A 12,510-nucleotide genomic window follows, 5' to 3' on the forward strand; every position below is an offset into this window, starting at 1 on the left:
TATTTTTACATTTCTGCTGTGTTTGGGTTTAGCTGTAATTTTCCTATTACTCATTTACTGTACCCACACATATTATATACCATTTTTGAGTTTAGAAATACCCAATGTTTAAACGTTCTTTGCTTTTTTTGCAAGTTATAGGGCAATAAATACAAGTAGCACTTTGCTATTTCCAAACCACTTTTTTTTCAAAATTAGCGCTAGTTACATTGGGACACTGATATCTTTCAGGAATCCCTGAATCTCCCTTGACATGTATATATTTTATTTTAGAAGACAACCCAAAGTATTGATCTAGGCCCATTTTGGTATATTTCATGCCACCTTTTCACCGCCAAATGCGATCATATAAAAAAAAATGTTCACTTTTTGACAAATATTTTCACAAACTTTAGGTTTCTCACTGAAATTATTTACAAACAACTTGTGCAATTATGGCATAAATGGTTGTAAATGATTCTCTGGGATCCCCTTTGTTCAGAAATAGCAGACATATATGACTTTGGCGTTGCTTTTTGGTAATTAGAAGGCCGCTAAATGCCACCGCGCATCACACGTGTATTATGTCAAGCAGTGAAAGGGTTAATTAGGGAGCATGTAGGGAGCGTCTAGAGTTAATTTTGGCTTTAGTGTAGTGTAGTAGACAACCCCAAGTATTGATCTAGGCCCATCTTGGTATATTTCATGCTTCCATTTCACCGCTAAATGCGATCAAATAAAAAAAAAACTTAAAAATTTTCACAATTTTAGGTTTCTCACTGAAATTATTTACAAACAACTTTTGCAAGTATGGCATAAATGATTGTAAATGCTTCTCTGGGATCCCCTTTGTTCAGAAATAACAGACATATATGGCTTTGGCGTTGCTTTTTGGTAATTATAAGGCCGCTAAATACCGCTGCGCACCACACATGTATTATGCCCAGCAGTGCAGGGGTTAATTAGGTAGCTTGTAGGGAGCTTGCAGGGTTAATTTTAGCTTTAGCGTGGACATCAGCCTCCCACCTGAAATATCACACCTTAGGATCCCTCCCAAACAGCTCTCTTCCCTCCCCCATCCCACAATTGTCCCCGCCATCTTAAGTACTGGCAGAAAGTCTGCCAGTACTAAAATAAAAGGTATATTTAAAAAAAAAAATTGTATAGCATATTTACATATGTTGCTGTGTAGGATCCCCCCTTAGCCCCCAACCTCCCTGATCCCCCCCAAACAGCTCTCTAACCCTCCCCCTCTACCTTACTGGGAGCCACCTTGGGTACTGGCAGCTGTCTGCCAGTACCCAGTTTAGAATAAAATGCCTTTTTTTTTTCTGTAGTGTAGCTTCCCCCGCCATAGACCAACCACCACCCCCTCCCAGATCCCTTACAATTATCATTTTGTGTTGTTCCCTCCCCTTTCTCCCACTTATTGATCCACATTTTTCTGTAGTGTAGCGGTTCCCACCCGCTCCCTCCCCGTGCACGCGCCCGTCCGCCACCCCCGTGCACGCGAGCGCCCCAGTGCGTGCCCCCAACAACCCCGCCCCTGATCCCGCCCCCCTCTCTCTTCAGTCTGGCCATCCACCCGCCTCCCACCCACTAATGATTGCGGCCATCGATGCCGGTGCAGAGAGGGCCACAGAGTGGCTCTCTCTGCATCGGATGGGGGAAAAATGTTATTGCAGGATGCCTCGATATCGAGGCATCACTGCAATAACCGTAAAGCGGCTGGAAGCGATCAGAATCGCTTTCAGCCGCTTTAATCCCCAACATCATACAGGGTACGTCGCTGGTCTTTAAAGACCAGTTTGTGCAAGACGTACCCTGTACAACGCATGTCGTTAAGGGGTTAATTGTAGTGTAGTGTTAGGTGTTAGTGTAACTTAGGTTAGGTTTTATTTTACAGGTAAATTTTTCTTTATTTTAACTAGGTATTTATTAAATAGTTAATAACTATTTAATAACTATTCTACCTAGTTAAAATAAATACAAACTTGCCTGTAAAATAAAAATAAACCATAAGATAGCTACAATGTAACTATTAGTTATATTGTAGCTAGTTTAGGGTTTATTTTATAGGTAAGTATTTAGTTTTAAATAGGAATTATTTAGGTAATTGTAATAATTTTATTTAGATTTATTGTAGTTATATTTAAGTTAGGGGGGTTAGGGTTAGAATTAGGTTTAGAGGTTAATGACTGTATTATAGTGGTGGCTATGTTGTGGGTGGCAGTTTAGGGGTTAATAAATGTAGGTAGGTTGCGGCGACATTGGGGGCAGTAAATAAATATAATGTAGGGTTTGACGATGTTGGGGGCAGCAGATTAGGGGTTCATAACTATAATGTAGGTGGCGGCGGTGTCCGGAGCGGCAGATTAGGGGTTAATAATATAATGCAGGTGTCGGCGATGTCAGGGGCGGCAGATTAGGGATTAATAAGTGTAATATTAGGGGTGTTTAGACTCGGGGTTCATGTTAGGGTGTTAGTGTAGACATAAAATGTATTTCCCCATAGAAATCAATGGGGCTGCGTTAGGAGCTTTACGTTGCTTTTTTGCAGGTGTTAGGTTTTTTTTCAGCCAGCTCTCCCCCATTGATCCCTATGGGGAAATTGTGCACAAGCATGTTTTACCAGCTCACCGCTAACGTAAGCAGCGCTAGTATTAAGGTGAGATATGGAGCTAAATTTTGCTCTTCGCTCACTTTTTTGCGGTTAACAACGGGTTTGTAAAAACCCGTAACACCAGCGCTGTCTGTAAGTGAGTGGTTAGCATAAACTGCTCGTTAGCACCGCACCCCTTCATAACGCAAAACTCGTAATCTAGGTGAGAGTTTCCACTCAACCCCAAGCAATATCAATCAGTATCTTAATTCAATTGTTATAAGCATTATAGTAGTAATGGAATAAAGGGTAATTAACAGGAAACAAGGATGATGTTTAAAACATTCAGCTAGATTACGAGTTTGGTGTTATGAGTGAAAAAGCAGCGTTATGGCCCATAACACTGCTTTTTCCCTAACACTGCTATTACAAGTCTTGTAGGTATAGGTGTACCTCACACCTTTTAGGCTGTCACGCAACGTCAGTACTGCACTTTAAAAAAAGTCATTTTCAATGGGACTCCCATAGCGCCGGTATTACGAGTTTGCCTGAGAGGCCAAAAAGTGAGTGGTACACCCTATACTGACAAGATCAGTACCGCCATCTAAAGTCAGTAGTTATAAGTTTTATGCTACAAAGCTGTACCATAAAACTCATAACTAAAGTGTTAAAAAGTACACTAACACCCATAAACTACCTATTAACCCCTAAACCGAGGCCCTCCTGCATCGCAAACACTAAAATAAAATGATTAACCCCTAATCTGCCGCTCAGGACATCGCCACCACTAAAAAAATTATTAACCCCTATTCTGCCGCTCCCCGACATCGTCGCCACTATAATAAACCGATTAACCCCTAAACCACCGCCCTCCCGCATCGCAAACACTATTTAAAGATTATTAACCCCTAATCTGCTGTCCGCCCACACAGCCACTATAATAAACCTATTAACCACTAAACCGCAAGCCCCCCACAACTCAAGATATACTATAATAAATTATTAACCCCTAAACCTCTGACCTACCACATCACTAACTCTAAATAAATACATTAACCCCTAAACCTAACCCTAACACCCCCTAACTTTAATATAATTAAAATAGAGCTAAATAAAACCTACAATTATTAACTAAATAATTCCTATTTAAAACTAAATACATACTTACCTGTAAAATAAAACCTAAGCTAGCTACAATATTACTAATAGTTTTATTGTATCTATCTTAAGTATTATTTTTATTTCACAGGTTAGTTTGTATTTATTTTAACTAGGTAGACTAGTTAGTAAATAGTTATTAACTATTTACTAACTACCTAGTTAAAATAAATACAAAGTTACCTGTAAAATAAAACCTAACCTGCCTTACACTAAAAACTAACATTACAATAAAATAAAATAAATTAAATTATTAAAATACAATTTTTCAAATTACAAAAAAAAACAACACTAAATTACAAAAAATAAAAAATGAAATTATCAAAAATAAAAACGAATTACTCCTAATCTAATAGCCCTATCAAAATAAAAAAGCCCCCCCCCCCCCCAAAATAAAAAAAATCCTAGCCTACAATAAACTACCAATGGTCCTTAAAAGGGCAATTAGATTAGGAGTAATTCATTTTTATTTTTGATCATTTCATTTTTTATTTTTTGTAATTTAGTGTTTTTGTTTTTTTTTGTAATTTAGAAAATTGTATTTAAATAATTTAATTTATTTTATTTTATTGTAATGTTAGTTTTTAGTGTAAGGCAGGTTAGGTTTTATTTTACAGGTAACTTTGTATTCATTTTAACTAGGTAGTTAGTAAATAGTTAATAACTATTTACTAACTAGTCTACCTAGTTAAAATAAATACAAACTTACCTGTGAAATAAAAAATAAAACCTAAGATAGATACAATATAACTATTAGTAATATTGTAGCTATCTTAGGTTTTATTTTACAGGTAAGTATGTATTTATTTTTAAATAGGAATTATTTAGGTAATAATTGTAAGGTTTATTTAGCTTTATTTTAATTATATTTAAGTTATGGGGTTTGAGGGTTAGGGTTAGATTTAGGCTTACGTTAGGGTTAGGGTTATGCTTAGGGTTATGTTAGGGTTAGGTTTAGGGGTTAATATATTTATTTAGTGTTAGTGATAGTGATTTTGGAGGCCAGAGGTTTAGTGGTTAATAAATTTAGTATAGTGGCAGCAACATTGGGGGCGGCAGATTAGGGGTTAATAAGTGTAGGTAGGGGCGGCGATGTTGGGGGCGCCAGATTAGGGGTTAATAACTGTAATGTAGGTGGCAGCGATGTTAAGGGCGGCAAATTAGGGGTTAATAACTGTATGTAGGTGGCGACGATGTTAAGGGCGGCAGATTAGGGGTGTTTAGACTTGGGGTTTATGTTAGGGTTATAGGTTTAAACATAACTTTTTATTTCCCCATAGACATCAATGGGGCTGCGTTACGGAGCTTTTCTTTCTGCAATCACAGATGTAAGGCCTTTTTTGCCGGCTCTCCCTATTGATGTCTATGGGGAAATCGTGCACGAGCACGTCAAAGCAGCACTTGTTTTTGGTGCGGTATGGAGCTCGACGCAATAATATCGCCCGCACAAGCCTGCTTTTTTAAAACTTGTAATAGCAGCGCTATAGGGAGTTGAAATAATCCCTATAGTGCTCAAAACTCGTAATCTAGCTGTTTATTTGTTATGTGTTCAGTTCATATACTAAGAAAAAATGGGGTTTATTTAGCAGTGCTAAAAAAAGCTAGGAAATGATGATACCAATCTAATTTATGTTTTATACAATCTAGTTTATTTAAAAATTCTTATAACACATAAAAACAACAGCAAATGCTTTTCCTAATTAATAAAGGGACGTCTCCCTTATACAACACTTATAAAAACAGACTAGAACCATATAATCCTAGAATTCCAGGTATAAAGGAATTCTAGGATTATATGGTTCTAGTCTGTTTTTATAAGTGTTGTATAAGGGAGACGTCCCTTTATTAATTAGGAAAAGCATTTGCTGTTGTTTTTATGTGTTATAAGAATTTTTAAATAAACTAGATTGTATAAAACATAAATTAGATTGGTATCATCATTTCCTAGCTTTTTTTAGCGCTGCTAAATAAACCCCATTTTTTCTTCTTATCCACCATTTAGTTCTCTTTGAGGGAAGAACTTTTTTTAGCAGCAGGAATCTACCTTTAGGCGCTCCTATCACACTGCACATAAATACCTTCAGTTCATATACTGCAAGGGATCCTTTCCTCAAAGGAAACTAGTGAGATAGCTTCATCATAGAGTTGGGTGTATTAAAAATCGCTTGGCAAGTTTCAGATTTTTTCACAAAATTATACGGCAACCATTGCACTAATTACCTGTTTAGGTTGAGTTCCTCTAGATATTATTTCTAGCAAATCCATAGAAGAAACAAAATAAAATCGTGGAAATTTAAGGCGTTTGGCTTCTAAATAATCAGATAAAGATTTTTCACATAACGTAAGCCTGTAACAAAAAAACACACTGTTACAATTTGATGATAATATATTTGTAAATGATAACATAATTCTGAAATGCCTGTTTTTTTTTACAAATATCTTGCATTTTGTGGAAATGTATTTTGAATTTCTAATCTAAAAACCATGGACTTTACAAACATTTAGCATTTTAAGATATTTTTGTATTCCTTTAATACAGAATTTTTGCATTTACTAAACAAGTAAGTTTCTTCTAGTTTGGTGGATAAATGATTCAGCTCTCCTTTATACATTATTTTATTTTGGTGTAAAAAGCCTTCTATATATTCCCATTAAATGAGAAGGTACCATGTGCAAGTAAACATTTTCTAACCAAGAGGTTGTATTGGGTTCAGCTTTACTCCCATGTATAAGCCTTAATACCCCTTAGCTGGATGCTTTGGTATCTGCAATATCCCTCAGCATAAGCAGTAGTGGCATATGATGAGGTAGGCCACATACATCATTCTCATTGTAGCATCATCAATGAGTACCAGACCAACAACAGGTATCCTGTGCTGGCAACTTCTGCAGCACTAATCCACTCTAGAGATGAGGATGGCTAAAAGGAAAGACTATCTCCCAGATATTAAGCTTCAATGACATGCACTATTAATGTAGGCAGACCCATAATAACTATTATTTCTTTCATGTAATTGGCAAGAGTCCATGAGCTAGTGATGTATGGGATATACAATGCTACTAGGAGGGGCAAAGTTTCCCAAACCTAAAAATGCCTATAAATACACCCCTCACCACACCCACAATTCAGTTTTACAAACTTTGCCTCCTATGGAGGTGGTGAAGCAAGTTTGTGCTAAAGATTTCTACGTTGATATGCGCTTCTCAGCATTTTGAAGCCCGATTCCTCTCAGAGTACAGCGAATGTCAGAGGGATGTGAAGGGAGTATCACCTATTGAATGCAATGATTTCCCTAACGGGATCTATTTCATAGGTTCTCTGTTATCGGTCGTAGAGATTCATCTCCTACCTCCCTTTTCAGATCGACGATATACTCTCATATACCATTACCTCTACTGATAACTGTTTCTGTACTGGTTTGGCTATCTGCTATATGTGGATTGGTGTCTTTTGGTAAGTATGTTTTTTATTACTTAAGATACCCCAGCTATAGTCTGGCACTTTATGCATTTATATAAAGTTCTAAATATATGTATTGTACTTATATTTGCCATGAGTCAGGTTCATGTATTTCCTTGTGCAGACTGTCAGTTTCATATTTGGGAAATTAAACATATTAAGAAATATTTTTTTCTTACCTGAGGTTTAGTCTTTTTTCAAATTGACTACTTTTTACTCTTTCAAATTGCGGGCAGCATTAGGCCCGCGGGTGCGCCAAATGCTAGACTTTATTGCGTCATTCTTGGCGCAATAATTTTTTGGCGCGAAAAGTACGTCCGTTGACGCAAGTTTGTCACTTGCGGCGTCATAGTTGACGCGGAAGTCTTGCACACGGTTGCGTCGTTAGTAACGCAAGTGTGTCATTTCCGGATGTTGTTGGCACCAAAAAATTTTTCTCTCATGTTGTGTGTCATACTTGGCGCCAAATTTTTCAGTAGTTTTATACCCCATTGCTGTTTGCCTCTTGCCTTCTCTATGTCAGAGGGCTATGCTGTTTGGATTTTTTTCCCATTCCTGAAACTGTCATATAAGGAAATTAATCATTTTGCTTTATATGTTGTTTTTTCTTTTACATTTTGCAAGATGTCTCAATCTGATCCTGCCTCAGAAGTATGTGTTGAAACGTTGCTGCCTGACATCGGTTCTATCAAAGCTAAGTGCATTTGTTGTAAGATTGTGGAAATTATATCTCCGAATGTCATTTGTAATAGTTGTCATGATAAACTTTTACATGCAGAGAATGTATCCATCAGCAATAGTACATTGCCAGTTGCAGTTCCTTCAACTTCTAATGTACATGATATACCTATGAATTTTAAAGAATTTGTTACTGATTCTATTCAGAAGGCTTTGTCTGCATTTCCGCCTTCTAATAAATGTTAAAGGTCTTTTAAAACTTCTCATAAAGTTGATGAAATTTCAAATGACCTGCAACATAATGATTTATCCTCCTCTGATGAGGATCTATCTGATTCAGAAGATCCTTCCTCAGATATTGACACTGACAAATCTACTTATTTGTTTAAAATAGAGTATATTCTTTCTTTGTTAAAAGAAGTGTTAATTACTTTGGATATTGAGGAAGCTAGTCCTCTTGACATTAAGACTAGTAAGCATTTAAATGCTGTTTTTAAACCTCCTGTGGTTACTCCAGAGGTTTTTCCTATTCCTGATGCTATTTCTGATATGATTTCTAAGGAATGGAATAAGCCAGGTACTCCTTTTATTCCTTCTTCAAGGTTTAAAAAATTGTATCCTTTACCAGCAATTTCTATAGAGTTTTGGGAAAAAATCCCCAAAGTTGATGGGGCTATTTCTACTCTTGCTAAAAGTACCACTATTCCTATGGAAGACAGTACTTCTTTTAAAGATCGTTTAGATAGGAAACTTGAATCCTATCTAAGGAAAGCCTATTTATATTCAGGTCATCTTCTCAGGCCTGCAATTTCTTTGGCTGATGTTGCAGCTGCATCAACTTTTTGGTTGGAGAATTTAGCGAAACAAGAATTGGATTCCGACATATCTAGCATTGTTAGTTTACTGCAACGTGCTAATCATTTTATTTGTGATGCCATTTTTGATATTATCAAAACTGATGTTAGATCCATGTCTTTAGCTATTTTAGCTAGAAGAGCTTTGTGGCTTAAATCTTGGAATGCTGAAATGACAACTAAGTCCAGATTATTATCTCTTTCTTTCAAAGGTAATAATTTATTTGGTTCTCAGTTGGATTCTATTATTTCAACTGTTACTGGAGGAAAAGGGGTTTTTCTGCCTCAGGATAAAAAACCTAAGGGCAAATCTAAGGCTTCTAACCGTTTTCGTTCCTTTCGTCAAAATAAGGAACAAAAATAAAATCCTTCCCCCAAGGAATCTGTTTCCAATTGGAAGCCTTCCTCAAATTGTAATAAATCCAAGCCATTTAAGAAACCAAAGTCAGCCCCTAAGTCCGCATGAAGGTGCGGCCCTCATTCCAGCTCTGCTGGTAGGGGGCCGATAAGGGTTTTCAAGGATTTTTGGATAAATTCTGTCCAAAATCAATGGATTCAGAGCATTGTCTCTCAAGGGTATCGAATAGGATTCAGAGTAAGACCTCCTGTGAGAAGATACTTTCTCTCACGTATCCCAGCAAATCCAGTAAAAGGTCAGGCTTTCCTAAAGTGTGTTTCAGACCTGGAGTCTTCAGGGGTAATCATGCCAATTCCTTTTCAGGAACATGGTCTGGGGTTTTATTCAAATCTATTCATTGTCCCAAAGAAGGAAAATTTATTCAGACCAGTTCTGGATCTGAAAATTTTGAATCGCTATGTAAGAGTACCAACTTTCAAGATGGTGACTATAAGGACTATTCTGCCTTTTGTTCAGCAAGGATATTATATGTCTACAATAGACTTGCAGGATGCATACCTTCATATTCCGATTCATCCAGAACATTACCAGTTCCTGAGATTCTCTTTTCTAGACAAGCATTACCAATTTGTTTCTCTTCCATTTGGCCTAGCAACAGCTCCAAGAATCTTGTCAAAGGTTCTAGGTGCCCTACTCTCTGTAATCAGAGAGCAGGGTATTGCGGTGTTTCCTTATTTGGACAATATCTTGGTACTAGCTCAGTCTTTACGTTCTGCAGAATCTCACACGAATCAACTATTGTTGTTTCTTCAAAAACATGGTTGGAGGATCAATTTACCAAAAAGTTTCTTGATTCCTCAGACAAGGGTCACCTTTTTAGGTTTCCAGATAGATTCAGTGTCCATGACTCTGTCTCTAACAGACAAGAGATGTTTGAAATTGGTTGCAGCCTGTCGGCACCTTCAGTCTCAGTCATTCCCTTCAGTGGCTATGTGCATATAAGTTTTAGGCCTCATGACTGCAGCATCGGACGCGATTCCTTTTGCTCGTTTTCTGATGAGACCTCTCCAGCTTTGCATGCTGAATCAATGGTGCAGGGATTATTCAAATATATCACAGTTAATATCCTTAAATCCCAATATTCGCCACTCTCTGACGTGGTGGTTAAATCACCAGCGTTTAGTTCAAGGGGCTTCCTTTGTTCGGCCAACCTGGACTGTGATCACTACAGACACAAGTCTTTCAGGTTGGGGAGCTGTTTGGGGATCTCTGACAGCACAAGGGGTTTGGAAATCTCAAGAGGCAAGATTACCAATCAATATTTTAGAACTCTGTGCAATTCTCAGAGCTCTTCAGTTTTGGCCTCTGTTGAAGAGAGAACCGTTCATTTGCTTTCAGAGAGACAATATCACAACTGTGGCATATGTCAATCATCAGGGTGGGACTCACAGTCCCCAAGCAATGAAAGAAGTATTTCGGATACTTGCTAGGGCAGAATCCAGCTCCTGTCTAATCTCTGCGGTGCATATCCCAGGTGTAGACAATTGGGAGGCGGATTATCTCAGCCGTCAGACTTTACATCCAGGGGAGTGGTCTCTCCATCCAGATGTGTTTTCTCAGATTGTTCAGATGTGGGGTCTTCCAGAGATAGATCTCATGGCCTCTCATCTAAACAAGAAACTTCCCAGATACCTGTCCAGGTCCAGGGATGTTAAGGCGGAAGCAGTGGATGCACTGACACTACCTTGGTGTTACCATCCTGCTTACATTTTTCCGCTTCTAGTTCTTCTTCCAAGGGTGATATCCAAAATCATCATGGAACAATCGTTTGTGTTGCTGGTGGCTCCAGCATGGCCACACAGGTTTTGGTATGCGGATCTTGTTCGGATGTCCAGTTGCCAACCTTGGCCACTTCCGTTAAGGCCGGACCTTCTGTCTCAAGGTCCGTTTTTCCATCAGGATCTCAAATCATTATATTTGAAGGTATGGAAATTGAACACTTAGCACTAAGTCATAGAGGTTTCTCTGACTCAGTAATTAATACTATGTTACAAGCTCGTAAATCTATCTCTAGAAAGATTTATTATCGAGTTTGGAAGATCTACATTTCCTGGTGTTCTTCTCATAAATTTTCTTGGCATTCTTTTAGAATTCCTAGAATTCTACAGTTTCTTCAGGATGGTTTGGATAAGGGTTTGTCTGCAAGTTCCTTGAAGGAACAAATCTCTGCCCTTTCTGTTTTATTTAATAGAAAGATTGCTAAACTTCCTGATATTCACTGTTTTGTACAGGCTTTAGTTCATATTAAGCCCGTCATTAAATCAATTTCTCCTCCTTGGAGTATTAATTTGGTTTTGAAGACGTTACAGGCTCCTCCATTTGAGCCTATGCATTCTCTGGACATTAAACTACTTTCTTGGAAAGTGTTGTTCCTTTTGGCCATCTCTTCTGCTAGAAGAGTTTCTGAGCTATCTGCTCTTTCTTGTGAATCTCCTTTTCTGATTTTTCATCAGGATAAGGCGTTTTTGCAGACTTCATTAAAATTTTTGCCTAAAGTTGTGAATTCTAACAACATTAGTAGAGAAATTGTTGTCCCTTCCTTGTGTCCTAATCCTAAGAATTCTATGGAAAGATCCTTACATTCTTTGGATGTGGTAAGAGCTTTAAAATATTATGTTGAAGCTACTAAAATTTTCAGGAAGACTTCTAGTCTTTGTGTTATATTTTCTGGTCCTAGGAAAGGTCAGAAGGCCTCTGCTATTTCCTTGGCTTCTTGGTGAAAGCTTTTGATTCATCAAGCTTATTTGGAGTCGGGTCAGGCCCCGCCTCAGAGGATTACAGCTCATTCTACTAGATCAGTCTCCACTTTGTGGGCTTTTAAGAATTAAGCTTCAGTTGATCAGATTTGCAATGCAGCAACATGGTCTTCTTTGCATACATTTACTAAATTCTACCATTTTGATGTATTTGCTTCGTCAGAAGCAGTTTTTGGTAGAAAAGTTCTTCAGGCAGCTGTTTCAGTTTGATTCTTCTGCTGATGTTTTAAGTTTTTCTTTTCATTATGAGAATAACATATTTTGGGTTGTGGATTATTTTTTCAGTGAGAAATGGCTGTTTATTTTTATCCCTCCCTCTCTAGTGACTCTTGAGTGGAGTTCCACATCTTGGGTATTGATATCCCATACGTCACTAGCTCATGGACTCTTGCCAATTACATGAAAGAAAACATAATTTATGTAAGAATTTACCTGATAAATTCATTTCTTTCATATTGGTAAGAGTCCATGAGGCCCACCCTTTTTATGGTGGTTACGATTTTTTTGTATAAAGCACAATTATTTCCAAATTCCTTTGTTGATGCTTTTTACTCCTTTCTTTATCACCCCACTTCTTGGCTATTTGTTAAACTGAATTGTGGGTG

The 12,510-nt window shown here is 37.6% G+C and overlaps 1 protein-coding gene across 1 annotated transcript in view; it reads right to left on the reverse strand.

The window, feature by feature from the left end:
* LOC128658546 (dynein axonemal heavy chain 11-like) overlaps positions 1 to 12,510 on the reverse strand; it is a 1,692,686-nt gene that overhangs the window by 978,820 nt on the left and 701,356 nt on the right. The window contains 1 exon segment of the mRNA XM_053712841.1: positions 5,960 to 6,086. Within this exon segment, the coding sequence (XP_053568816.1) occupies positions 5,960 to 6,086 (127 nt within the window).

The sequence above is a fragment of the Bombina bombina genome, chromosome 1 (genome assembly GCF_027579735.1).
Source record: "Bombina bombina isolate aBomBom1 chromosome 1, aBomBom1.pri, whole genome shotgun sequence".
In the NCBI taxonomy this organism is placed as follows: domain Eukaryota; kingdom Metazoa; phylum Chordata; class Amphibia; order Anura; family Bombinatoridae; genus Bombina; species Bombina bombina.